Genomic DNA, 24,757 nt, shown 5'->3' on the forward strand with positions numbered 1-24,757 from the left:
AATGCTACCAACATCCTAGAAAAAACAAGGCGATTTATGGCTTTTCAAGTTTCAGTTACACATTGGTCTTTATTAACTCCTTTCTGTCATCAGGCAGCAGTGGTATCACGGGGGGAGAAGGGAGCACAGCCGGAGAGGAAGGGGCCGGAGCTGAGAAGATGGAGGAGAAGTCTGGGGCCAGCAGGAGTGGGGGGCAGACAGGTGAGTGGGAGCCCCAAGGCTGACCACGGGGACTCTGGCGTGAGGACTGCGTGAAAGGGAAGGGGCCGTTCTGAACACAGGCAATTCTGAATCCAGTTAAGTCCTCTCTGCATATGAACCTTTGAGTTGCGAACTTTCAAAGAGGCGAGCGGGTGTCTGGTTCCACCGAGGAACCAGATCCTGTGGCACCCACGTCAGGCGCAAGTGAGGCTGCGGCTCACCCTCCGTCTCCTGCCGCTGACGATCCACCAGCGCTACCATCTCCCACCTCCTCTCCCTCCTCCAGTCCTCCTTCCTGCCTGTTCACTCCATGCCAGCCCCCCAATGCCAGCTGCTCTATTGCACTTTTCAAGGTACTGTATGGTAAGATGTTTTATTTTTCATGTTTGCTATGTATGATGCGTGTGAGAAGTATTGTAAACCTATGACAGTATAGTACTATGGAGCCAGTTGTTAGTTGGGTACCTAGGCTAACTTCAATCGACTTATGAACAAACTGGACTTAGCAACCCACTCGTGGACCAGAACTTGTTCACATGCAGGGGACTTAGTACCGTAGGAGAATGACACGTACCCTAGAAGTTCCATCAGACTCACAGCTGGGGGTCCTGAACTTGAATCCCAAGCCTTCCACCAAACGAGTCATCTTATTTAAACCGCTCTGAGTCCGCAGCTCCCAGCAGTGATATGGGCAGTGAACCTGCTTCTTAGCAGGCTCTACCAGATAATAAATAAAAGCACCAGAGCCAGGCACAGTCTAAGCTCTGCACAACAGTCCTCAAAGATCAAAATAGTTTCAATCCCCTCAAACTTCTGGAATAGTTTTTAAAAGACAAAAGATCTTCACCTTTAATTTCTTCAGACACAGTATGCATTTAATTTATTTTTAATACGCATCTAAATAAAATGAAAGAAGCGGTTGTCTACTGGTAAGACAGAAACTGTAAACGTCTAATGTGCTTAGTTATGTCCGACTCTTTGTGGCCCCATGAACTGCAGACCACCAGACTCCTCTGTTCATGGGGTTCTCCAGGCAAGAATACTGGAATGGGTTGCTATTTCCTATTCCAAAGGGTTTTCCCCACCTAGGGATCGAACCTGTGTCTCCTGTATCTGCAGACAGATTCCTTACCACTGGGCCAACTGGGAATCCCCTGTAACAGTCATAGGTACAAATGCGCTGAAGTGAAGAAAAATGTAGACCATCCATCCAAGATCAGAACTTTAGCCTGTGCTTGGAAGCATGCAGCCTCTCAAACAGCTATATTTCTTACCTAATTCCCACTCCCGATATTTGAGAGAGGTAGAGAAACAAGGCAATTTGTCCCATGTCATAAAGCAAGCCTGTGACAGAGCCAGGATAAGAACTCAGTTCTCCTTTCCCCTAGTTCATTCTTATTTTCCCTGATACCAAGCAGCCCCCACACAACAATGATGCTCATCATTTCCACTATGATGGGAGATTGCTGGAGGTGGGGACTGGTGAACGAGCCTGCTCACTGCTATATCTTTATCCCAGGGCCCAGCATCAATGTCCAGCATACAGCAGATGCTCAAGACATCTACTGAATGAATGAGCTTTAACCTCTTCTAACCCAAATCAATCTCAGTTCAATTTTCTTCTCCAATCCCAAGAGAGCTAAACACCACCAATCCCCTCAAAACATTAACGCTTCATGCAAAAGTATTGGGGTGATGGATGGGCAGAGCTCAGAGGTTCTGCAGGGCAGTGAAACTCTTCTGTATGATACAATGGTGAATACACATCATTATACATTTATCAAAACCCAGAGAATTTACAACAACGAGAGTGACCCGTTAACATAAACTTTGCGGGATAATGATGTATCAACCTGGGTTCATCAGGGGTAACAAATGCACCATTCTGATGAGGGATGTTGACAGTGAGGGAGTTGTGGTGGGGTGGGGAGTACAGGGTATATGGGATACTCTGGGCTTTCCACTCTATTTTGTTGTAAATCTAAAATCACTCAAAAAAAAAAATCTATTCATAAGAAGCACTGGAGGTCAGTCCAGAAGGAGCCAGAGGGACCCTGGCACCGCTAGGGTGACCGGTGCAGAAGGAAGGCATGTCTGGGCAGCAGGGGACAGCCAAGCTGTGGTTCTCTACGCCACAGCAAGCAGTTCCAACAGAGCCGAGAGCCCTGGGCTTGGAAAACAAAACTCCATATTAGGCATCAAACATGCCTTGATAGTAATAGCACAAAACGAGCTCAAGAGTAAGTCTATGCTGGAGCAGTGACTGTATAAACAGGAGCACATGACCCTCCGTCCCCAAGAGTCCATGACGTCCTGCAGCCGTCCCCAGCTCAGGCTTTCTCGGGTTCAATTCCCTGGCACACCACGTGAAATGCTATACCAATCACCCCTGATATTTATAAAAGTCAAAAGCTATTATGCTTTCAATGGGGAGGTCACGCAATCCAAGGGGAGCCCACGTGCCATCCGATGACCGCCCCCGCCCTGTCCCACCCATGCCCTCCAGCGGGGGCCGGGGTGGGAGGCTTGTTCTGCCTTTTCTCCATGTCAAGTTTTGGGGAGAGGAAGTTCTTTCTCAACTGCTGGCCCTTCTCCCTTTCCCTCCCCCATCCTCTGCAGGGTCAGGGGAACCAAGAGACTGCCCTTGGGAGGAGGAGCCAGAACAGTTGCTGGTTTTCCTCCTGCAGGAGGACAGGAGCCAGCCTCCCTGACAGGGCTCCTCCGTGCCCAGCACCCCTGGTGCCAGGCCCAGGGCGGGAGGGGGGGCCCAGGCCAGCAGCCACCCCAGGGAAGGAATGTAGCTGCTTACCCTCTTCAGTTCTCGGCCCCGCCTGCTCATCCACCACCCAAAGTCCTCCAAACAAGGACTTCATTTTCTCCTCTGGATTTCAGGGCCAGAGGCTGTCCCCGAAGCTCTTTCCAAGCATCCCTAAAATATCAGGAGGGACAGAGGGGCCAGTTCAAGCAGGCAGCCGACAACACCAAGGTGGGGGCACACTCTCTGCACGATCAAAAGGTGTGCATATGTGTGTGCGCGTGTGTGTGTGCGCTGTCACTGCCTGCTCCTCCCAGAGCCACGACAAGGCGCCTCCGAGCCTCCTTCACACTCAGGAGGAGAGGGCCCTGGGGCAGGGCACCTCCAGCGCCCGCTCCGTGCTATCAGGGCTTGGCACCGCTGCCCTTGGCCCCTGACTGCCAGGTGAGTTAGCTGTTCTGGACCGCACGACCCTCCTGAGGCTGACATGGAGAAGCTGAGAACGAGCACCTCAGCATTTGCATCCGCTTGAATGGCTTTCTCTGTGACGCAGGAAGGTGGAAATGAAACAAGTTTTTCTAGGCCAGCAAAATAAAGTCCTTATTTGTAGTCAAGAGTGCAGAGTACTTTGGCCTGGAAGTAAGAACTCGTGGGTCCTAATTCTGGTTTGGCTTATTTGTTCTCAACTGACCCCCCTCAGCAAATATAGGCTTCTGAGCCCTAGCTTTTTAGGCTGTTGAGTGGGCAGAGCTGAGCCCCCGGCTCTGCACATTAGGTATGATGCCCAGGCCCACACTGGGAGGGGAAGCAGCATTAAAACACAGGCTTTAGGGTGCAGGAGCCCGAAGCACACATTTTAGCCATCCTGGTCAGGTCATCCTTAACTTTCCTAAGTTTTAATTTTCTCTAGCAAAGAACAGGGAAGGAAAATGTCTATGTTTTAGGATGGCAATAAGGACTTAATAAAATTATATCTCCAAAATATCCAATAGAGTACAGCTACTATATTATCTATGCGTGCATGCTAAGTTGCTTCAGTCATGTCTGACTCTGCAACCTCATGGACTGTAGTCTGCCAGGCTCCTCTGTCCATGGGATTCTCCAGGCAAGAGTACTGGAGTGGGTTGTCATGCCCTCCTCCAGGGGATGTTCCTGAGCCAGGGGTTGAACCTGCATCTCCTATGTCTCCTGCATTGGCAGGCAGGGGGTTTTTTGTTGTTGTTTGTCTGTTTTACCACTAGCGCCACCTGGGAAGACAATATTATCTGCAACCAAAGCAAATTCACCCGCCTTGTTCATTTCCTCCACAACACACTGTAGCCTTCAGGAAGGCAGGGCCCACCCCTTGCACACAGTAGGTACTTTAAAACTTAGGGGATAAATGAATGAAGGAAGGATGGGACAAATCAGCTGCACAGGCTACTCTGATGTGTAGCGAACACAAGTCACTCACCTGGCCGACCTCGTGGGGCAGGGCGTGGGCTGGAGGAGAGAGTGGAATTGCTTTGCAACAAGTCTGGAGATTGACTGTCCTGGGCTCTAAGGCATCTACGAAGCTTCCTAGCCCCAGAACTCCTAAGCTCAGGAATGAGTTTAGACATCTAGCATCTGTCTCTTTTCCTTACCAGGGCACTACGAGGGCATAAAGTGGGATGACACAGGTCCGACTTATATTTCCAGAATACCCAAGTTCCTAATGGTAACAGACATGGGCCAGGACACCAGAGGGGGACTCAAGCTCCTGGAAGGGGGGACACAAGAACTTGTTCTGTGCTAACCCCAGTTCTGTAGCCTGTCCAGCCTCGTTGGATATGTCATCAGTTTAAACATCAGAAGAGGGCAGTCCTGCCCGGGAAGCTTCGGGCATTCTAGGAACTAGGGCCTTAAATAAAATCCATGAAATCTGCTCTGAGAGGTGGTTCCACATGCACAACTTCATTCTGCCCTCACCTCTCCCCGCTGCACAGACAGCAGGGGCTGTTGGCTCTACAGGTACACTGGAAACATCCTCTTGACCAAAGGACACATCAGGGATCCTCAAAGATCGCATCAGCTCGGCAAAGCAGCTGTACCCCATTCTTACTCCCTTCTTACCATAACCTGCCCCTTCCCCTCTCACCTACCCAGTCAGGGGAAAGGATGCTCTCCAAGGGCATGGCAAAGACCATGACGGTGCAGTGTTAGTAACCACCATCACCACTGACTGAGCGCTTACTCCATGCAAGGCCTATGCTGAGTGCTTTCCATGGATCATCAAATTAAATCCTCACAACATCCCTTGTACAACAGCATCGTTGCTGTCACATTACCAAGGAAGAAATGGGCTTAGGGAAAGTTAAGCAACCTGCCCAAGCTCATAAAACGTGGAAGTGATGGGACTAGAGAGGACTTGAATCTAGACAGTCTGACACCAGATCCCAAGTGCTCCGAATACCCTGAATGTCACACGAGACTGGGTTCCAAGGGTCCCGCTTTCTTGAAACTGCAAGACAAACCTGAACCGTGCTATCAGGGCCCCAACTTGCCTGGTGAATAAAGCCCTCGAGAGGTCATCCTCCCCGAGTAGCCATCTGCACATCTGCCTTTCCTGCTGTGGGGGTTCTCACAGGCTCTCTGGCCTGGCCCCCTAACACTAGCACTGGCCCCGTCTCTCTTATGTTCAGATCGCACACGGGGAGCTGTTCTGAGTTCCCTACATGCCAACGTGTTAAGTCACTTCAGTCATGTCCGACTCTGTGTGACCCTATGGGCTGCAGCCCGCCAGGCTCCTCTGTCCATGGGATTTTTCAGGCAAGTACGTGCCCTCCTCCAGGAGATCTTCTCGACCCAGGGATCGAAGTTGCATCTCTTGTGTCTCCTGTGTTGGCAGGCAGGTTCTTTACCACTAATGCCACCTGTGAAGCCTCTGAGTCTCCTACATATGGATTAAAAGAGCTGAAGGAACCTTCAGCTGAAGGAACTCCAAGGCTGCCGCACTGAGATCTCCCCCCTTCCCCACAGGGCCTGCTGCAGACTGGCCCAGCCCCCTCGCCCTCAGCTCAGCAGCTGAGCTATCTCCCCTGCCCTCTAATTAATGCCACCCGATCCCATCTGTTGCCCCCAGGCCTGTTCACGTCCCAAATGAGGATGTACAGTGGCTCGGACAACATTATGATTTGTAAAACCCACTCCTAATTAGTTTGACTTTGAATGAAGAGGGTAATTATTTTTAAATTTATTAACTGCTGCCTGGCCGGAGAAGTTTCCAGATCAAATGACACAGGGAAGCTATTTCTGTTCAGTGATGCAGCAATTTATATTACTGATCGGTCATTAAAACCTCTGGCACAAAACCACTTGTGTTTCCTGAGCCAAGATACTGTCCGTGTGTCAAATTTCAAACCCGGAGTATAAATTAAGCCATTAATGGTATTTATCAATTTATCTGGACTTTTAAAGAACTACTTACTAATTTAAGACATTCCTGATATAGAATCCAAGTGGTGCGCTGGGCGCGTGTGTGTACGTGCTTGTATGTGTGTTTTCTCGCTTTTTATTTTACTGAACAGTGTAAAAAAAATTCTGATGTGTAAATGAAGTACAGGCATCTTGGGGAGCTGCAGAGCTGTTAATTCCTGACTGCTCTGCAACCCAAACATTTTGGAAGCAGCAGTGTTTTGCAATATGTATTTGTCATAATATAAAAGGTGTAAAGTGATCTCTGTTTATCTCCTCAAAGTCTTAGCTGTAGCAAAACAGAAAACTGAAGTGTGACAACGAAGCCTGCGCCCAGCCCAACCATGAATGTGTTGTCCCTGAGCACCAGCTGGAGCCCGCCAAGACCCTGGAGGGAGGGGATAAGGAAGGTCACACCCACGGGGACAGAAGTCCTCCAGGGTAAGTGGAGGCCCTGAAAGGGTGAGACCTGCCGATGATGTTTGTGTGGCGAAAATGGGATTGGAAATACTTTCTACTAAATTCATTCTGCAGTGTCAAGACTATCTGAGAAGCACTCCGATCACCCATCCAACGCCATGCTACACTTCAGCTCTGTGAATTCCTCACGTGGCAGGGCGGCTTTGGACATGGAACTCTCAGACCCTATCTATTTCAGGGATATTGTACACTGTCTCCCGAGGGGCACATGATCATCAGGGTATTGAGGATGCTTAAATAGGTCGCAGGGATCCAAAAGAGCTCTGCCCAGGACACGGCCATGAGCTACACAAGCTCTCCCTAAACCGTCCAGCCACATACCCATGGACAAGAGTAAGTCAATGAGCAGGTGCTGGGGATTGGTAGAAAGAGCACTGAAGTCAGAGTTGGGTCAAGTGCCAGCTCTTCACTTCCTAGTGCTGGGCTTCTAGGCCTCCATGGTCTCATCTGTGAAATGGGTACAGTGGAAGAAAGTGTTTGATAAACGTAGGTATCAGAAACATAAGATGACAATACCATGACTTTACTCTCACAGGGTCTCTTCCTTCTCAGAGCTTCCTCCCTGCTCTCCTGGCCACTCTCTTAAAGGCTATCTGGTACCCTGCGTCCCCGGCCATCCCCAGTCCAACAGCTTTAGCATCACTTTCAGCATTCCTTATAACCCAGCCTCTCTCTTTCTCAGAGGCCCCCTTTCTTAGAACAGAGATGGCATCTAGATGTCACATTGTATTTTTTCATTGATTATTTGGGAAGTCTGAGAAGCCCAGGTTCTATAGGTGATAACACAGCTTTGCATGTAAGAAGAACTGCCTCGTTGCCAACCTGAAGCTGACGATACGGCCACCACCACCTCTCTCCCCAGCCGAGGACAGCCTGCCCAATACCAGGAGGGGCCAAACGCTTCTCATGGCAAGGGAACTTGTCCCTCACTCACAGTCAGGTGGGAAGGGAGCCCTTCTTAAAGCATCCACCCTGGTCTCTTCTGCACAATTTGGATTCAACTCGGAGATAAAGCGGAAGTCAGTCTGAGGGTTAAGACTCCAGTGGTTAAGACTTACTTCTAATGTAAGGGCCACAGGCTTGATCCTCGGTCAGGGATCTAAGATTCCCAATGCCTGCTCCACAGTACTGTCCCCTGCCCCCAAACAGGTCTGAAGGCGCCGGGCTCCACCTCTGCTACAGGAAGGATGGGCACTACACCCCTTTGCAGGTGAGGAGATTTGAAGGGCAGAAAGGATGAGGAACAAGGTTATCCACCTGCTAGACAGCGAACTCAGACCCCATCCCCTCCTCAACTTCTGACTCAAACTTCAGGTTCTTGCCAATCACTGTTCAGTCTCTCAGTCATGTCTGATGCGCCAGGCTTTCCTGTCCTCCACGATCTCCCAGAGTTTGCTCAAACTCATGTCCATTGAGGAGATGATGCCATCCGATCAATCTCATCCTCTGTCACCCCCTTCTCCTCCTGCCCTCAGTCTTTTCCCAGCATCAGGGTCTTTTCCAATGAGGTGACCCTTTGCATCAGGTGGCCAAAGTACTTGGAACTAATATTCTCTTCTGAAAAACGTTGATCACTTTCAAATTCTCACTAACGTATGACACTGGTCCTAAGACACCTCCTGGTTTTCAAAGCCCAATCAATACCAAACTCTAAAAGCAGGTTGCATTGTCATTTTACACCACTGAATTATATACTTTAAAGTTAAAATGGCACATTTATATATCTTTTATGACAGTCTTAAAAATACACTAATATATCAAAAACTACAGAAGTGGATCCTTTAAACATGTGACCAGGATGTGAATTACATCTCACTAAAGCCGTTTGAAAAACAATACAGGGAGCACGTCTGCGTTGCTCACTGCCATATCCCCGGTGGGTGCCAGATACACAGAAGGTGCTCAATAAGTGTGTGGGGTCCTGTCTGTGAACGACATCCCCATCTGCTCACCCGGCAGGGACTCGGTCTCTTGCCCTGGCCCTGGCAGTGAGGGCAGCTTGCTCCCTGCTGCTGCAAATTTAATCTGGACGGACAGAATTAAGCTGCTTCACAAAGCTGGCTCAGAGTTCGGTGTCCTCAGCCCCCGACTGGAATTCTCAGAGCAGGATGCTCAGTTACATGTGCGGTCCAGAGGCAATAAGAAACGGCCGGGAGCCTGGGAGACATGCATCCTTCCCTGGCTTTTAAGGAAATCAGCTCTGGGATCCTGGGCAAAATCTTCTGGCCAAGTGCCCTTCTCTAGAACTGGGCCAGGGAGACACTGATTGGGATGGCAGCTCACCGAGGAAGTTCTGCTTAATGCCACAGGTCAGGGCAACACCAGCCCAGAGTGCATGATACCAGGGCTATGACATATGTCTTCCACGTGCAGAGGCTGATTTTGAGGGGCAGGAAGACGAGAAAATACTGATGGTGATCACAAAGAGCAGCAGCAGCTGACTGGTCTTCCTTCTGCCCTTCCGGCCCCTGTAGCAGCTCAGGGGCTTGTCTCCACAGAGGGCTGCCACCAGTTCTTCCTTCCCTCTGTGTCCATCTCCACTAAGAGAGGGAATTTACTCTTCCATCCTTTGAATCTGGGGTTGACCTGTGCCTGCTGAGAGCAATGAAATATGGTGGCTACGTGTCTCCTGCCTAGCTTTTAAGAAGGCTGGCAGTTTCTGCTTCCTGACTCTTGGAGTCCTGGGTGAGAGGTGCAGGCTGCTCTGCTGAAGAGAGAGGCCACCGAGAGGAGGACTGGGAGGCAAATACGAGAGGGAGGGCACCATCGTGGACACCCAGGCCCACATACCACCCCATGCGACCACGTGAGAGACCCCAAGTGAAAGTTGCTCAGCTGAGCACAGTCACCTACAGAAATGTCTGATATGTTAACACACTGTGGCTTTAATCTACTATTAGAGTGGTTTTCCTTGCATAGCAATTGGTAACAAACACTCCTGCGGTCAATTATCAACACAGGAACTGGGGCAATATTTTAAACCCATAAATCAAGTCATGTCATCCTCCATTCAACACCCTCCAAAGGACTGCTTTGCCCATTTTCTATAAATGTTTGTCTGCATAGGTGTGTGTGTGTGTATGTATATGTAGTTTACTGAGTCATAATTCATATACCATATGATACACCATTCACACTTTTCAAGGACAAAGTCAGTACTTTTTAATGTACTCAGAGATGCGCAACCATCACCACAATCAATTTTAGAACATTTTAATCACCCCAAAAAGAAACTCTGTACCCATTAGCATTTACCATTTCCCCCCAAATCTCCTAGCCCCTTACTAATTTACTTTCTGTCTAGAGATTTGCCCATTCTGGATGTTTCATATAAGTAGAACCATACAACACGTGGCCTTTGTGACAGGATCCTTCCACTGAGCATTAATGTTTTTAGGATTCGTCTTTAAAATGTTATAGAATGTACCAGCATTTCATTCCTTTGTATAGATGAGTAATACTCCATTGTATAAACTACTCCATTGGATAAACTACCTTTTGTGTATCCATTCATCAGTAGGTAGACACTGAGTTATCTCTACTTTTTGGCTATTATAAAGATGTTGTTATGAACACTTATGTGAAAGTTTTTGTGTAGATATATGTTTTCATATATGCAGGAATAGAATTGCTGGGTCACAGTATCTGTTACCTTTTGAGGAACTGCCTGTTTTCCAAAGTGGCTGCACCATTTTACACTCCCACCAGCAGTGTATGAGGGTTCTGATTTTTCCACAATCTCAACAACACTTCTCATTGCCTGCATTTTTATTAAGCTACATCTTGGTGGGTGTAAAGCATTTAGTATCTCATTGTGATTTTGATTTGTAGTTCCCCGATGGCTAATGATGTCAAGCATCTTTTCATGTGCTCAATGACTATTTGTTTATTTTGGAGACATGTCTATTCAGTCAGATCCTCTGCACAGTTTTTGCTTTGGTTGTTTGTATTTTTATTAGAGTTCTAAGAGTTCCTTATATTTTCAAATCAAAGGTTTCTAACCAAATGTTATGATTTGCAAATATTTTATCCCCACCCCCCCACAATGGACTCTCGGCACACGCAGAATAAAATCCAAATTCGTGCCAGGACTGAGAGGCCCACCTGATTTCTGACCTCATCTCCCACCGCTCTCTGCACCTCCCTGCCTGCCCCCTACCACCACACTGCTCTTCCACGAACTTGTCAAATTCACCCCACATGCAGGAGTGTTAAAGTGTTTGTTCTCTTTACTCAGACTGTCTTCCCTGAAACCTTTAAGTAACTCACTCACTTTCCAACTTTAGGACTGGGCTTAGATGTCACCTTCTCAGAGAAGACTGACCATCTGACCTAAAATACCACTTTCCTCCCTTATCCTGCTATATTTTTTCTCACTCGTGTGAGTAGAATGCCTGGCATTATACTACACAATCATTTGCCTATCCTATCGCCTTATTGGAATCTCCATGAAGAATGCTATCTGTCTCATACGTTACTAGACCTCAAAGACCCCAACAGTGCCCAGCATATTACAGGAACTCAATAAATATTTATTACATTATATGCATCTACTACTATTTATTGAATGCTTATTATGAGCCAAGCATTCTCCTAAACACTCCAAATAAAATATCTTATTTAATCCCCCCAACAAATCTATGTTACAAGGTAGATACTGGTATTACCCTACTTTCCCAACAGGTGAAGAAACTCAAATTAAGAGAGCTGAAGTAACTGTTTCATGGCTCCACAGACAGTAAATGGCAGTGTCATGTCAGGATCAAACCTGTACCATTCCTGTCCCCACTGTTCACTTCAGCAAGTCACTTACCCTCCTTTGAATCTCGGTTTCCTTATCAAGGACACGGGAGTAGCTTTCTACTTTACAGAGTAATGGAAAGATTGGCTAAACGAGATCAGGTAGAGCACAGAGAGCAGGGCCTGGCACGTCATGAACGTTAAGCAAGCATGAGCTACAATGATGAGGATGACGCCAAGTGCCATGACAAGACGACGCTGATGCTATGAAATCAGTGGTTTGAAATCACGGCAATATCACTGTTAGATAGTACTGCTCAGATGCACGTCTGTGGATAGACCGCTTTCTTTCAGACAATGACTAGACTCTTGCAGACGGAGGGCCAGCCCACTGGGCCGCAAGAGGGCTTCAGAGTTAGACAACATCACTGCCTTTCTAAAGCCTCTGAAAGTACCAGCGTCTCCATGGAGATGGGCTCCAAGTGGCCTATTAGCGACAGAGGCCTTGGCCTGATCCAGGCAGCTGTTCTTCCGGGGCAAAGTCACACTTATAAGTTCCTGCCCAACCAGCTCCACAAGCAAGGGTAGCTGAACATGGCACAAACCACCCCACTCACAGCTCCCCAGGGAAACAAGGGCAAGATACTCACATCCATGCGCCATCACAATGGACCTGGAAGATGGGGTCACCCACTCACCAGTATGGGTCTGCCTGTGCGTCTCCAGGGCTTCCTCCTTTGAGAACTGGGCACCACACTGATCGCAGACAAAGGCTTTGGCACCCGCTGAAAGAAAGGGGAGGCAGTTACCGAGTGACACTGCATTAGGAAAAGGCGTCCTGAGCTAAAATCCTGCAGGTGGACCCTGGGGGAAGGGGCTGAACATCTGTGAAGATCTCAAGTCAGGGATAACCCACGGCCCCAGAGCCAGCCTGGACCCACCTCCAAGATGTGATCACCCCCCAACTGAGCTCCCAAATGCCCCCACCGAGGGTTCTCCCAGACGGAAGAGGGAACAGAACCAGAACAGCCATAACAAACAGCGAAGGGATCCGGGAGAGATATGCAAGAAGAAGGGCTCTTGGCACCCAGTGAGGGATGGAAAGGAGTCCCTGATACTGTGAGGGGAAACGTGCCCTGCTGCCCAGACTATACTTTATGGGAAAAAAGAAACTGCTGACACATCAGTACCTGGAAAATTCCCTGCGTATGCCTAGGGGCTTCCCTGGGGGCTCAGATGGTAAAGAATCTGACTGCAATACAGGAGACCCAGGTTCCATCCCTGGGTCAGGAAGATCCCCTGGAGAAGGAAATGGCAACTCACTCCAGAATTCTTGCCTGAGAAATCTCACAGAGGAGACTAGCAGGCTACAGTCTGTGGGACTGCAAAGAGTGAGACACATCTGAGCAACTAACAGTTTCACTTTCTGTGTGTCTAAAACCAAACTGTCGGGACTTTCCTGGTGGTCCAGTGTCTAAGGCTCCATGCTTCCAATGCAGGGTGCTCGGGTTCAATCCCTGGTCAAGGAACTAGATCCCACATGCCACAACTAAGAGTTAGAATGTCTCAAAGAAGTTCAAAGTTCTCCAACTAAGACCTGGAACAGCCAAATAAATCAATAAATGTAAGTATTTTTAAAACATCAAACCATACCACATCTACCAAAAAATAAACATAAAAATATTTAACTGCCTAACCCCTAGGTACCACCTGCAGCTGACCATTTAAAATGTCTGGATGACTCTCCTTCAGAATAAGGTCCACAGTCCACAGGGTAACTCACAAAGCCCTTCCTGCGCTTCTCTCTCCTGCTTCTTCTCTCGCTCCTCGGTCTTGTTCCCTGGTTTCCAGCCCTCCTGAGAGGCTCTGGGCCCCTGGAGGAGCCCGGCACTTCCTCACTGTGAGCTCTCTGAGCATCCTTCTGTACCGCCTCTGGCTCTGACAGTCCACCCCGCTCCGCAGCCCCACAGGACATCATCACGCTTCGGCTCCCACCCTTGTCCCGGGTCTGGTGAGGGGGCCCCTCTCCAATGCTCCCATGGCATCCTGTTTGTTCCAGGTCGCCGTCTCACCAGGCTCTCTCCTAAATGCCTGTGGACCTGTCTCCAGCTCCCCGAGGAGGAAGTATGTCATTGCACGCACAGTTGTATCTGCCTAACACCCAGTGGGAATGAATGACTGTACATATTTGTGGAATAAACAAAATCAGTTCAGTACAATTCAATTGGATCAGCTTTTTTGGAACCAGTTTTACAAGCATCAAAATAACAGTGCCACAATGTGACAATGACTTTCTACCACTTGCTCATGGCTTTGGGGCTCTGCTACTTCGTCTAGGGGGCACCCGTCACAAGCTTTGGCAGGTTTCCCTCCAAATGTCTTCTAGATGCATCTCGCCCCCTGCGTGTTGATAACCACTGCCCCTACCGAGGCCCTTGTGAGTCGTGCCCAGAACAATGGATGACTCGAGGAGGACTCCCACACCACCAGCGACCCTCTGATCCACCCAACAGAGGCAGGTTCCTGATTCCTCACACTTCCTTGCTCAAAAATATACAACGACTCACAATTTGCACTGACTCTAAAATCCTCTCTGGGCGTCCCTGGTGGCTCAGCTGGTGAACAATCTGCCTGATATGTGGCAGACCTGGGTTGGATCCCTGAGTTGGGAAGATCCCCTGGAGAAGGGACAGTTACTCACTCCAATATTCTGGCCTGGAGAATTCCATGGACTGTGCGGTCCATGGAGTCGCAAAGAGTAGGACACGACTGAGCAACTTTCACTAAACTCCTCTACTTGGCTTCAAGGTGTTCCATCACCTCACCCGGTCAGCTGTCCAACTCCATTGGGAACTGTCCTTGCCAGCCCTCTCTGGGAGCCGCTGGGCTCTCCTGGGTCACGGTGACCGAGCAACACCCCTCCTCATTCCTGTCCGTTCCAGTCCTAGTCCATTTCCAAGACCAAAGCACACATGTGCCAAACACGCCGGCCCCTCGCCGCTCTGCCCTTTCCAATCTGCTATCTGCTCTGCGCTTTGTTCCTTTCGACAAGCCTGAGCACTTCTGTAAGTGTGCCTGTGTTTTAGTTTTGTATTCGAGTCGCATAAGAGGCACAACTATTTATTTCACATATTTATAGAAGAAAGCAGTCTAGTGCTGTTTGCAAAACACCTCAGATTTCCTGGTGGGCCACAGTTCATGGGGTTGCAAGAGTCACAATTTAAGCAACTAAACAACATAGCATATGCCAGGAGTAAGGCCTGTGTATCCAGCATGTATCATTTCATTTAATCCTAACAAGCTTTTAAAGGACACAGTGTGATTACCCCCATTTAGCGGATGATTCAACTCAAGTTCACAGAGGTTAAGTAGCTTCTTCATTGTCACACAGTGGCTAACTGCACAGGTGGACTCAAACGCAGGCAGCCTGACTTTAGAGCCTTTCCTCTTCCTCCACATACCCTTCAGCCTCACCAGGGGTCCATCTGCAAAGATGCTTCACGAATATGAACCTGGACTCTAGACTTCCTCCTCCCACAAAAAATCCAATTTATCCCTTTTATACCTCAAAGTTTTCTGTAAAATTATAGTTAGGAAAAAAAAAAAAGTTCCACGGCTTTTCAGTTTAGTTGCTCAGTCGTGTCCAGTTCTTTGCAACCCCATGAGCCGAAGCACACCAGGCCTCCCTGTCCATCACCAACTCCCGGAGTCCACCCAAACTCCATTGAGTCAGTGGTGCCATCCAACCATCTCATGCTCTGTCGTCCCCTTCTCCTCCTGCCCTCAATCTTTCCCAGCATCAGGGTCTTTTCCAATGAGTCACCTCTTCACATAAGGTGGCAGTTTCAGCTTTACCGTCAGTCCTTCCAATGAACACCCAGGACTGATCTCTTTTAGGATGGACTGACCGGATCTTCGTGCAGTCCAAGGGACTCTCAAGAGTCTTCTCCAACACCACAGTTCAAAAGCATCAATTCTTGGCACTCAGCTTTCTTCACAGTCCAACTCTCATATCCATACATGAGCACTGGGAAAACCACAGCCTTGACTAGACAGATATTTTTTGACAAAGTAATGTCTCTGCTTTTTAATATGCTGTCTAGGTTGGTCATAACTTTCCTTCCAAGGAGTAAGCGTCTTTTAATTTCATGGCTGCAATCACTATCTGCAGTGATTTTGGAGCCCAGAAAAATAAAGTTAGCCACTGTTTCCACTGTTTCCCCATCTATTTCCCATGAAGTGATGGGACCAGATGCCATGATCTTAGTTTTCTGAATGTTGAGCTTTAAGCCAACTTTTTCACTCTCCTCTTTCATTTTCATCAAAAGGCTCTTTAGTTTTTCTTCACTTTCTGACATAAAGGCAGTGTCATCTGCATAGCTGAGGTTCTTGATATTTCTCCCAGCAATCTTGATTCCAGCTTGTGCTTCCTCCAGCCCAGTGTTTCTCATGATGTACTCTGCATATAAGTTAAATAAGCAGGGTGACAATATACAGCCTTGACGTACTCCTTTTCCTATCTGGAACCAGTCTGTTGTTCCATGTCCAGTTCTAACTGTTGCTTTCTGATCTGCATACAGGTTTCTCAAGAGGCAGGTCAGGTGGTCTGGTATTCCCATCTCTTGAAGAATTTTCCACAGTCTGTTGTGATCCACACAGTCAAACGCTTTGGCACAGTCAATAAAGCAGAAATAAATGTTTTTCTGAAACTGTCTTACTTTTTCGATGATCCAGCGGATGTTGGCAATTTGATCTCTGGTTCCCTTTTCTAAAACCCTTTTCTAAATCCCTTTTCTAAAACCAGATTTAACACCTGGAAGTTCACAGTTCATGTATTGCTGAAGCCTGGCTTGGAGAATTTTGAGCATTACTTTACTAGCGTGTGAGATGAGTGCAATTGTGTGGTAGTTTGAGCATTCTTTGGGATTGCCTTTCTTTGGGATTGGAATGAAAACTGACCTTGTCCAGTCCTGTGGCCACTGCTGAGTTTTCCAAATTTGCTGGCATATTGAGTGCAGCACTTTCACAGCATTATCTTTTAAGATTTGAAAGAGCTCAACTGGAATTCCATCACCTCTACTAGTTTTGTTCGTAGTGTTGCTTCCTATAAGACCCACTTGACTTCACATTCCAGGATGTCTGGCTCTAGGTGAGTGATCACACCATCGTGATTATCTGGGTCATGAAGATCTTTTTTGTACAGTTCTATGTATTCTTGCCACCTCTTCTTAATATCTTCTGCTTCTGTTAGGTCCATACCATTTCTGTCCCTTATTGGGCCCATCTTTGCATGAAATGCTCCCTTGGTATCTCTAATTTTCTTGAAGAGATCTCTAGTCTTTCCCATTGTATTGTTTTCCTCTATCTCTTTGCATTGATTGCTGAGGAAGACTTTCTTACCTCTCCTCACTATTCTTCGGAACTATGCATTCAAATGGGAATATCTTTCCTTTTCTCCTTTGCTTTTCACTTCCCTCTTTTCATAGCTATTTGTAAGTCCTCCTCAGACAGCCAGTTTGCTTTCTTGCATTTCTTTTTCTTGGGGATGGTCTTGATCCCTGTCTCCTGTCCAGTGTCACGAACCTCCGTCCATAGTTCATCAGGCACTCTATCAGATCTAGTCCCTTAAATCTATTTCTCACTTCCACTGTATAATCATTAGGGATTTGATTTAGGTCATACCTGAATGGTCTAGTGATTTTCCCTATTTTCTTCAATTTAAGTCTGAATTTGGCAGTAAGGGGTTCATGATCTGAGCCACAGTCAGCTCCCAGTCTTGTTTTTGCCGACTGTATAGAGCTTCTCCATCTTTGGCTGAAAAGAATATAATCAATCTGATTTCAGTGTTGACCATCTGGTGATGTCCATGTGTAGAGTTTTCTCTTGAGTTGTTGGAAGAGGGTGTTTGCTATGACCAGTGAGTTCTCTTGGCTTTGCCCTGCTTCATTCTGTACTCCAAGGCCAAATCTGCCTGTTATTCCAGATATTTCACTGCTTTTAAGTAATTTTTAAATCTTTGTTATTCAGTCACTAAGTCAAGTCCAACTCTGTGCACTCCATAAATTGCAGCACGCCAGGCTTCCCTGTCCTTCACTATCTCCTACAGTTTGCTCAAACTCATGCCCATTGAGTTGGTGATGTCATCCAACCATCTCATCCTCCGTTGCCCTCTTCTCCTTTTGCCCTCAATCTTTCCCAGCATCAGGGTCTTTTCCAAAGAGTTGACTCCTGGCGTCAGGTGACCAAAGTATCAGAGCTTTAGCTTCAGCATCAATTCTTCCAATGAATATTCAGGACTGATTTCCCTTAGGATTGACTGGTTTGATCTCCTTGCAGTTCAACGGACTCTTAAGAGTCTTCTCCAGCACCACAGTTAGAAAGCATCAATTCTTTGGTGCTCAACCTTCTTTGTGATCCTCACAGTTTGTCCTCACACATGGATGAACTCTCACATCTGTCCATGACTTGGAAAAACCATAGCTTTGACTATATGGACCTCTGTCAGCAAAGTGATGTTTCTGCTTTTTAATATACCGTCTAGGTTTGTCATAGCTTTTCTTCCAAGGAGCAAGCATCTTATAATTGTCTTGGAGTATTTAGCACACTAAAGGCAAGAACTCAGAATAGAAGTTATACTAGTATAGACTTAAATACTAATAAACATTTAGGGCATGATCTTGACTACATTCCTGATAAGGAGCAGGATATATACTCTATTAGGAGCTCAATAAATATTACACAGCGGACTAAATAAATGAATGATAAAGTGCCCCAGGAAAAATATGAAATTGCTTTTCCTTAAGAGTTTCAAAAATAAATATTGTCATTTGTCTTCAATGGCTGAAGTAGAATTTTGCCTCAAGGCAGGGAGAATACCATGATCCCCTCTGGGTGTCCCTACAAGCTGCAGGGTGTCCCAGGGCCAAGCACCTGTAAGTGGCTTCAAGAGCTTCTAAGAAAGAGCCAGGGAACTTGATGGCAAAGCAGTCACCACGTGCATCCACCCTGGAGGCAGCCAGGCCACTTTTCATCCATTCATACTGGAAATGCAGCAAGTACCTCAAAGGGCAGAGGTGGGAAGACTCGGGGCAGAGGAAACCATCCCCGCTTATAGTGAGAAACTCCCCCCAGCTCCAAATCATCAGCTAGCAATGAATTTCTGCAGACCTGTAAGGAGCTGGATTTTAACCCTAATTTTTCCTTTGACCTTACCAGTTTTCATAGCTCCCTAAAGGACTTACAGGTTTTGTTGGCCATGCCACATGGCATGTGTGATCTTAGTTCCTTGACTAGGGACTGAACCTGTGCTCCCGGCAATGGACAGGTGGAGTGCCTTAACTATTAGACCACCAGGGAGGTCCCCTCCTGGGTCCCTAAAGAAGAAAGGGAAGGAGGGCCTCAGTAGGCAAGCAGGGGCTAGAAAGGGGAGGGCCCACCATTACCATCGCCATGATGCTGGAGCCCTGCCTCTGGGTGAGGAGCCCACTCAGGCTGCAGCTTCAAAGGGCTGCGGTGACGAGGGTTCTTAGAAAACAGCCATCCATGTGACTGCAGGAGCACCTGCCTTAATGACTGAGAAGCAGGGAGGCCAGGTAGGCAATCATGGGCCGGATGTGTGACATCGCAGAAGCCAAATGAAGATAAAGCAGATTACAGCACACGTGATCTGAGCAAGGGTAGCGGCTTGGCCCAGGCCTGACCACATCTGGCTGCTTTTAAAGTCCTCCGCTCTCCACCCCCTGCCTTGCTGAAGTCACAACACTGAGCTGAGTGTGTGAAAGTCCCCCATCCTCAGTGACTGTGGGTGGCGACCCCCTCCCACGTGGATACCATGGACATAGGCTCCCATGGCCGCCTCCACTCACGAAGCCTCTGTACTCCCCATCCCCACCCAGACTCCCTCCGCAAACCCCAAGCCCAAGAGCAAGGACAGGCAGTTACAGGACATAAGAACTGGGTAGAGGGAGGCAGAGAGCCCCCCTCTCCCAAGGAGGCGTGTGCCTTTAAATTGTCTCTGTAATGGCTGGCTCAGAGGCAGAAATATTTGGCAGCCCTGAAATTAAAAGTGATAAATTTCCTCGCCAGGCTTTGATCGATAATAGAGGCCTCATCTGTTAATCAATAGGACAGTCTCTGCCTGTTTACTGTGCATATGTTGTTTGCTGCTGCCTCCAGTGTGATGTCAGGCTTGCATTCAGAGCAACTCAAGTGTGCATAAACCACATGGCCATTCCCAAAATGCATTACGGTGACATCACCCAGCCACTAACACATTTATAAAGCATCAGGGCAAGGGGGTGGGGGGGAAGGTCATGCCAGTTGAACACAATGGGCATATAAGGACATAGCACTTTTTACACTCCCCCAAAAAATTTCTTGGGGCTCATGCAGGGCATGGCTCAGGGACAGACATTCCCTGCCATCTCCTCCCTACACAAAGGGGATGTTCTCTGGATGTCTGTTAAGTAGATGCCAAGAGGGGGAATTACAACACATGAAGAAAAGATCACATCCTGGCCCTCAAGGAGCTTATATTCAAGAGGGGAAGCACACTATTAAAAGTCAATAGATATAACATAGGTGGCCATAAGCCATAAAGAGAGAACTAAATAAGTGAAAAGGGCCAGAGAAGGCGGGGGCTGTTTTTATGGGATGAGCTGATATCCGAGGAGGTAAGCCCACAGTTTTAAGAAAGTCCATTCCAGACAGAGGAAGAGTGAGGAGGCTGGCTGGCTGGCATGCATCAGAGAGTGGGGAGGGACAGGTAGGGTCTGGATCACAGGAAGATGAATTCAGTAGCAAAGAGGCAGAGCCACATGGGGATCAAGTGGGCTAGACCCTCGCTATCCTCCCCGGCAATTACAGATCAGGGCGAACCAGAGGAGAGAAGGGCAGGATCCAGAGTGGGGAGAACGGTCCCAGGCCCGCCTCTGCCATGCCACCGCCGTGGGCCTCACACCCCTCATCACACCTCAACACACCTTCATCTCCATCTGTAAAATGGGAATGAGCGGATCCATCCGCCTCACTTGAGGCTATGAGAACCCAAGGAGATCACAGATGTTAATGACTACAAACCTCTGGTTAATCACCAGGCACTGTGCGGACAGGAGATTACTAATGTTCTTTATACCCTGGCGGGTGGGAGGGGCACAGCAGAATGTGGTCAGGAGTGCAGGATTCGTGTCAGACCAGAATTCAAATCCCAGCTAAGCAAATCACCAGCTGTGACCCTCAGCGAGTTGCCTAATCTCAGTGACACTGTCGTTTCCTCTGTAAAATGGGAACAGCAAGAGCAGTCCCAAAGGGGTTGTGAGAAGCTGGGCAAAGTGCTGGACCCCACGGGCCGCGGCAGGGCCACAGAACCGGTCAGTGACACGACCACCAGCCCAGGCGGGCTCGGGGCCAGGACTCCTTTCAAGAACTCCTTTGTGCAAAGTATGATTGATTTTACTGAAATTCAATGTACAGCTATTTGGGGGCCATTTATCTTGTGTAAAGTGAGCTCACATTTGTAAAGACATATTTCACTATAATCACACACACACGCACACACATTGTCGGGCTAATTTAAAGGGTGAGGGATTGTCTTGTTGCGGGAGCAGAGCAATCTATCAGAGGACCAACATGTCAGTATTGACAGCTCTCCGTATCCTGCCCCCTTCCCCACACACCCCTGCAGCTTCTACATCGCTGCCGGGGGAGCTCCATTCACAGATCCTGTGCTGCCTGCCGGACTCCTTTCCTCTCTCTGTCTCCCCAGCAGACTGCAAGCTCCATGAGAGCAGGGCTGGCATCTGGCTTGTCCTCTACTCCAGGGGTCCCCAACCTCTGAGATCTAACGTTTGATGATCTGAGGTGGAGCTGATGTAACAATAACAGATATAAAGTGCATGGTAAACGTAATCTGCTCGAATCATCCCCAAACCAGCTCCCCGCCCCCTTGAATCATCCTCAAATACAGGTCCCTGGTGCCAAAAACACTGGGGACCCCCACTCTACTCCATCCCCAATTCTCTCCACAGTACCTGACATACTCACTAATTGCCCCATAAACAAAGAAACCCTCAGGCAGGCTCCTGGTTTGCAGAACTGGCCTGTGAAAGGGGCACTGGCCACTCAGGGCGCTGCCAGGCCGTCCCCTAGGGGGTGGCAGAGTCCTTGGTCTACACGTGCTGGGTTGTCTGCTGTCCCTTTTTCAAAACTCAAGGAGACGGTCTCCGCCTGGAACTCAGGCAGTCTGGAGAAGGAAAGGGAAACTTAGGAAGTGGAGCTGTCTGCTTCCCCTGGAGCAAGATGTCCCTCTTCTCTGCCTGCCCTCTGCTCCCCGTCCAGCTGCCCAGGACTCACTCCACTGCAACAAGCAAGCAAGCCCTCCTCCCTCCAGCCCACTCGGAGGCCTCTGGTTGGCCCGAGTGGACCCTCCACAGGCTGGGAGATATCTGCTGAGCAAACCCACTCCCAGTCCAGATGCTGAGTTTAACTGAGAGAAATGGTGCTATGTTAGCCCCTCAGTCATGTTCGACTCTTTGGGGTCCCACAGATTGTAGCCCGCCAGGCTCCTCGGTTCATGAAATTCTCCAGGCAAGAATTCTGGAGTGGGTTGCCATTCCCTTCTCCAGGGAATCTTCCCGAACCAAGGATCCACCAGGAGTTTGGGGGGGGGGGGTACGTAGTGGGGAGGAGCCACCTGACCATTCTGCCTTCTCCCCCTTCTTCCCTGATGCCTCCAGAAAGTGAAACAAGGGTCAGAGGAAGAAGGAGGGCTCACAGCGGGTTAAGACTGGCTGAAAATAAAAGAGGCAGTTGCCACAGCCCACAGGGAGGCTGGAGCCGGTCTGAGGCCTCTGTGTGTGGGAGCCACTTCACTCTGGGCGAAGGATCACCCCAACACGCAGGAATCAAAGGAGAGACATGCCAGAGAAGCACTTTCAAAACCATAAAGCTTTCTATCAATGCCCAGCATTCCAACAACAACAGAGCTGAAATCCAGTAGAAGCATGTCAGGCAGGCTGCCCGCAGCCACCCTCCTCTCCTGCCACCCCCTCGGGCCGCTCCCCCTTGGCAAAGCACAGCGCCTTCTTGCCCAGAGAAGGGCTTGGGGGTCCCAAGCACCTAAGCAAGGGGACGAGAAGGCGCTCACACAATCAGACGTGGACTGGAGTCTCTCTGAAGCCAATAAGGCCCAGCCAATGATAAAAGGAAAAAAATTTCAAAATCCCTCATCTCCCAAACCTCTCCCACCCCCGTGCTAACAAGAGGGGTGGGGAGGGGGGAGGAGGAACCACTGAAAAAACACCTAACGTTTGCCAGCATCTAATGTTGAGTACTGTGTCCTTTTTCTTTTAATTCCTTGAGATTTTAAAATAAACATCTTGACTGTTCTGATGAGATATGCATGCCTGCTTACATAAGGAAGTACAGAGTGTACCAAAACAGCAGACCCAAAAAAAGCATAAGCTGTCAGAACAATGAGTACAGACTCCGGGCATTTTACAACGGGCCATGGTGTACAGTTTTATTTACAGTACCTCTTATCTGACAGAGAACAGTACACTGCCTGCCAATTCCAAAGGCCAGCACTGCGTGTTCCTTCACTCAAGGAGATGTGTACTCCCTAAGAGGAGCTGGAAAGCCTGCTCGCTCGCTCGCTCTCTAGCTCGCTCACGCACTCTCTCTCTCTTTCACCTTTATCAACAAAATAAAAACTGATACAGAACCAGCATCTCTGTAAGATACACAGATTTAGGAGAGAGGGAACAGGGAAAGCAGGTGGGCAGATGTGGGCTGCCCGGAAAACAACCAGCTCTATCAATTGGCTCAGAATATGGTTCAAGGGTAGTTCTCCGTGACAACCAAGTAGGGGAAAGGTCCTCCAGGCCTGGCCCTGCTTACAAGATGGGGGTGGCAGGGTGAACTAATCACACTGGGCCTCAATCAAAGGTAGGACTCGGAAAGTCACCAGGACAGACTCCCTGGCCAGGTGACAGAGATCACGGAATGACCGGGGATTCTGGGCGGCAGGCTCTCCTGATCACTAGATGTCAATTTCCCGTCAATGCACTGCTAAGTGCCAAACACCGTGTCCCTCATCCCTATCACCCAGTTCTCAGCCCCGAGAGGCTTAGAAAAGCTCCTCTGTTACCACTTTTAACACCAGCAGATAACCCAACAGGCTTAGAAACACAGTCCACAGCCCATAGAAACACATAACACTAAATACACAGAAGCATAGCAGGGAAGAACCCTCGTTCTGGAATCGAAACACACACACGTTCAAGTCCTGGGTTCTACCATTTCTAGCTACCATCCCCAAGTAAGCTAATTATCTTCTCTGGACCTGTTTCTTCTCCTGTAAAACTGGGCACAGAGTATCTACTTCACAGGGTTGGCTGGTGACTCATTTAAATACTATATGTAAAGTATTTACCACCATGCCCAGCATCCAGTAACTACTCAATAAAAGCTGGTTGTCAAGTTAACATCCTCATCATTACCACTGCTTCCTCCCCTTCTCCCGGTGTCAATGTCTGAGACCCACACAGACATCAAATGAATGTAATACACATCTCATAATTAAAATATTCTTACCACCCCAGAGCAAAGAACAAGAGAAACAAAGGAGAAGAGACTCCCTCTCTGGCCCAGTCTCTAGGAGACTTTCTCTGGGGAGTGGAAGATAAAGGCGGATGATACCAATGATTATGCACTCCTAATGAGCCCCCACAGAAACCAACAATGCACGTTTCCAGCCACGCCCCCATTTCCCAGGACGAAGGGCTCTCTGTACCAGACCCTGGTCCCTACACACTGCAGGGCACGCCGCCAGCCACGGCACTGTCAACCTCCTACAGATATGAGTGCATACCTATTTAAGGTGAATTACTTTAAGTAAAATACAAGTGGGATGGTAAATCTGTTGCAGTAAAAACAACATACAAATGCCACTGAAATCTCAGGGCACTGATATGGGGATTCACATTCCCACTGCCTTTAACCCCTTTCTTTCCTGGGCAGCTTCCATGTCTGACTAATCAAGGTACGGTGGGAATTGGTGCCATGGTACCACGGGAACACCAGCCTCTGGTGTGACGGAGCAGACTTCCTCCCAGACATGCCATGCCAACTCGGAGATTTCCCCGAGGT

The 24,757-nt window shown here is 48.5% G+C and overlaps 1 protein-coding gene across 1 annotated transcript in view; it reads right to left on the minus strand.

Annotated features, from left to right (window-relative positions):
- Positions 1–24,757, minus strand: part of ZBTB16 (zinc finger and BTB domain containing 16) — a 198,935-nt gene that overhangs the window by 55,975 nt on the left and 118,203 nt on the right. The window contains exon 4 of the mRNA XM_065943751.1: positions 12,310–12,396. Within this exon, the coding sequence (XP_065799823.1) occupies positions 12,310–12,396 (87 nt within the window). The remainder of the gene's footprint in view (positions 1–12,309; positions 12,397–24,757) is intronic.

The sequence above is a fragment of the Muntiacus reevesi genome, chromosome 9 (genome assembly GCF_963930625.1).
Source record: "Muntiacus reevesi chromosome 9, mMunRee1.1, whole genome shotgun sequence".
Lineage (NCBI taxonomy): Eukaryota > Metazoa > Chordata > Mammalia > Artiodactyla > Cervidae > Muntiacus > Muntiacus reevesi.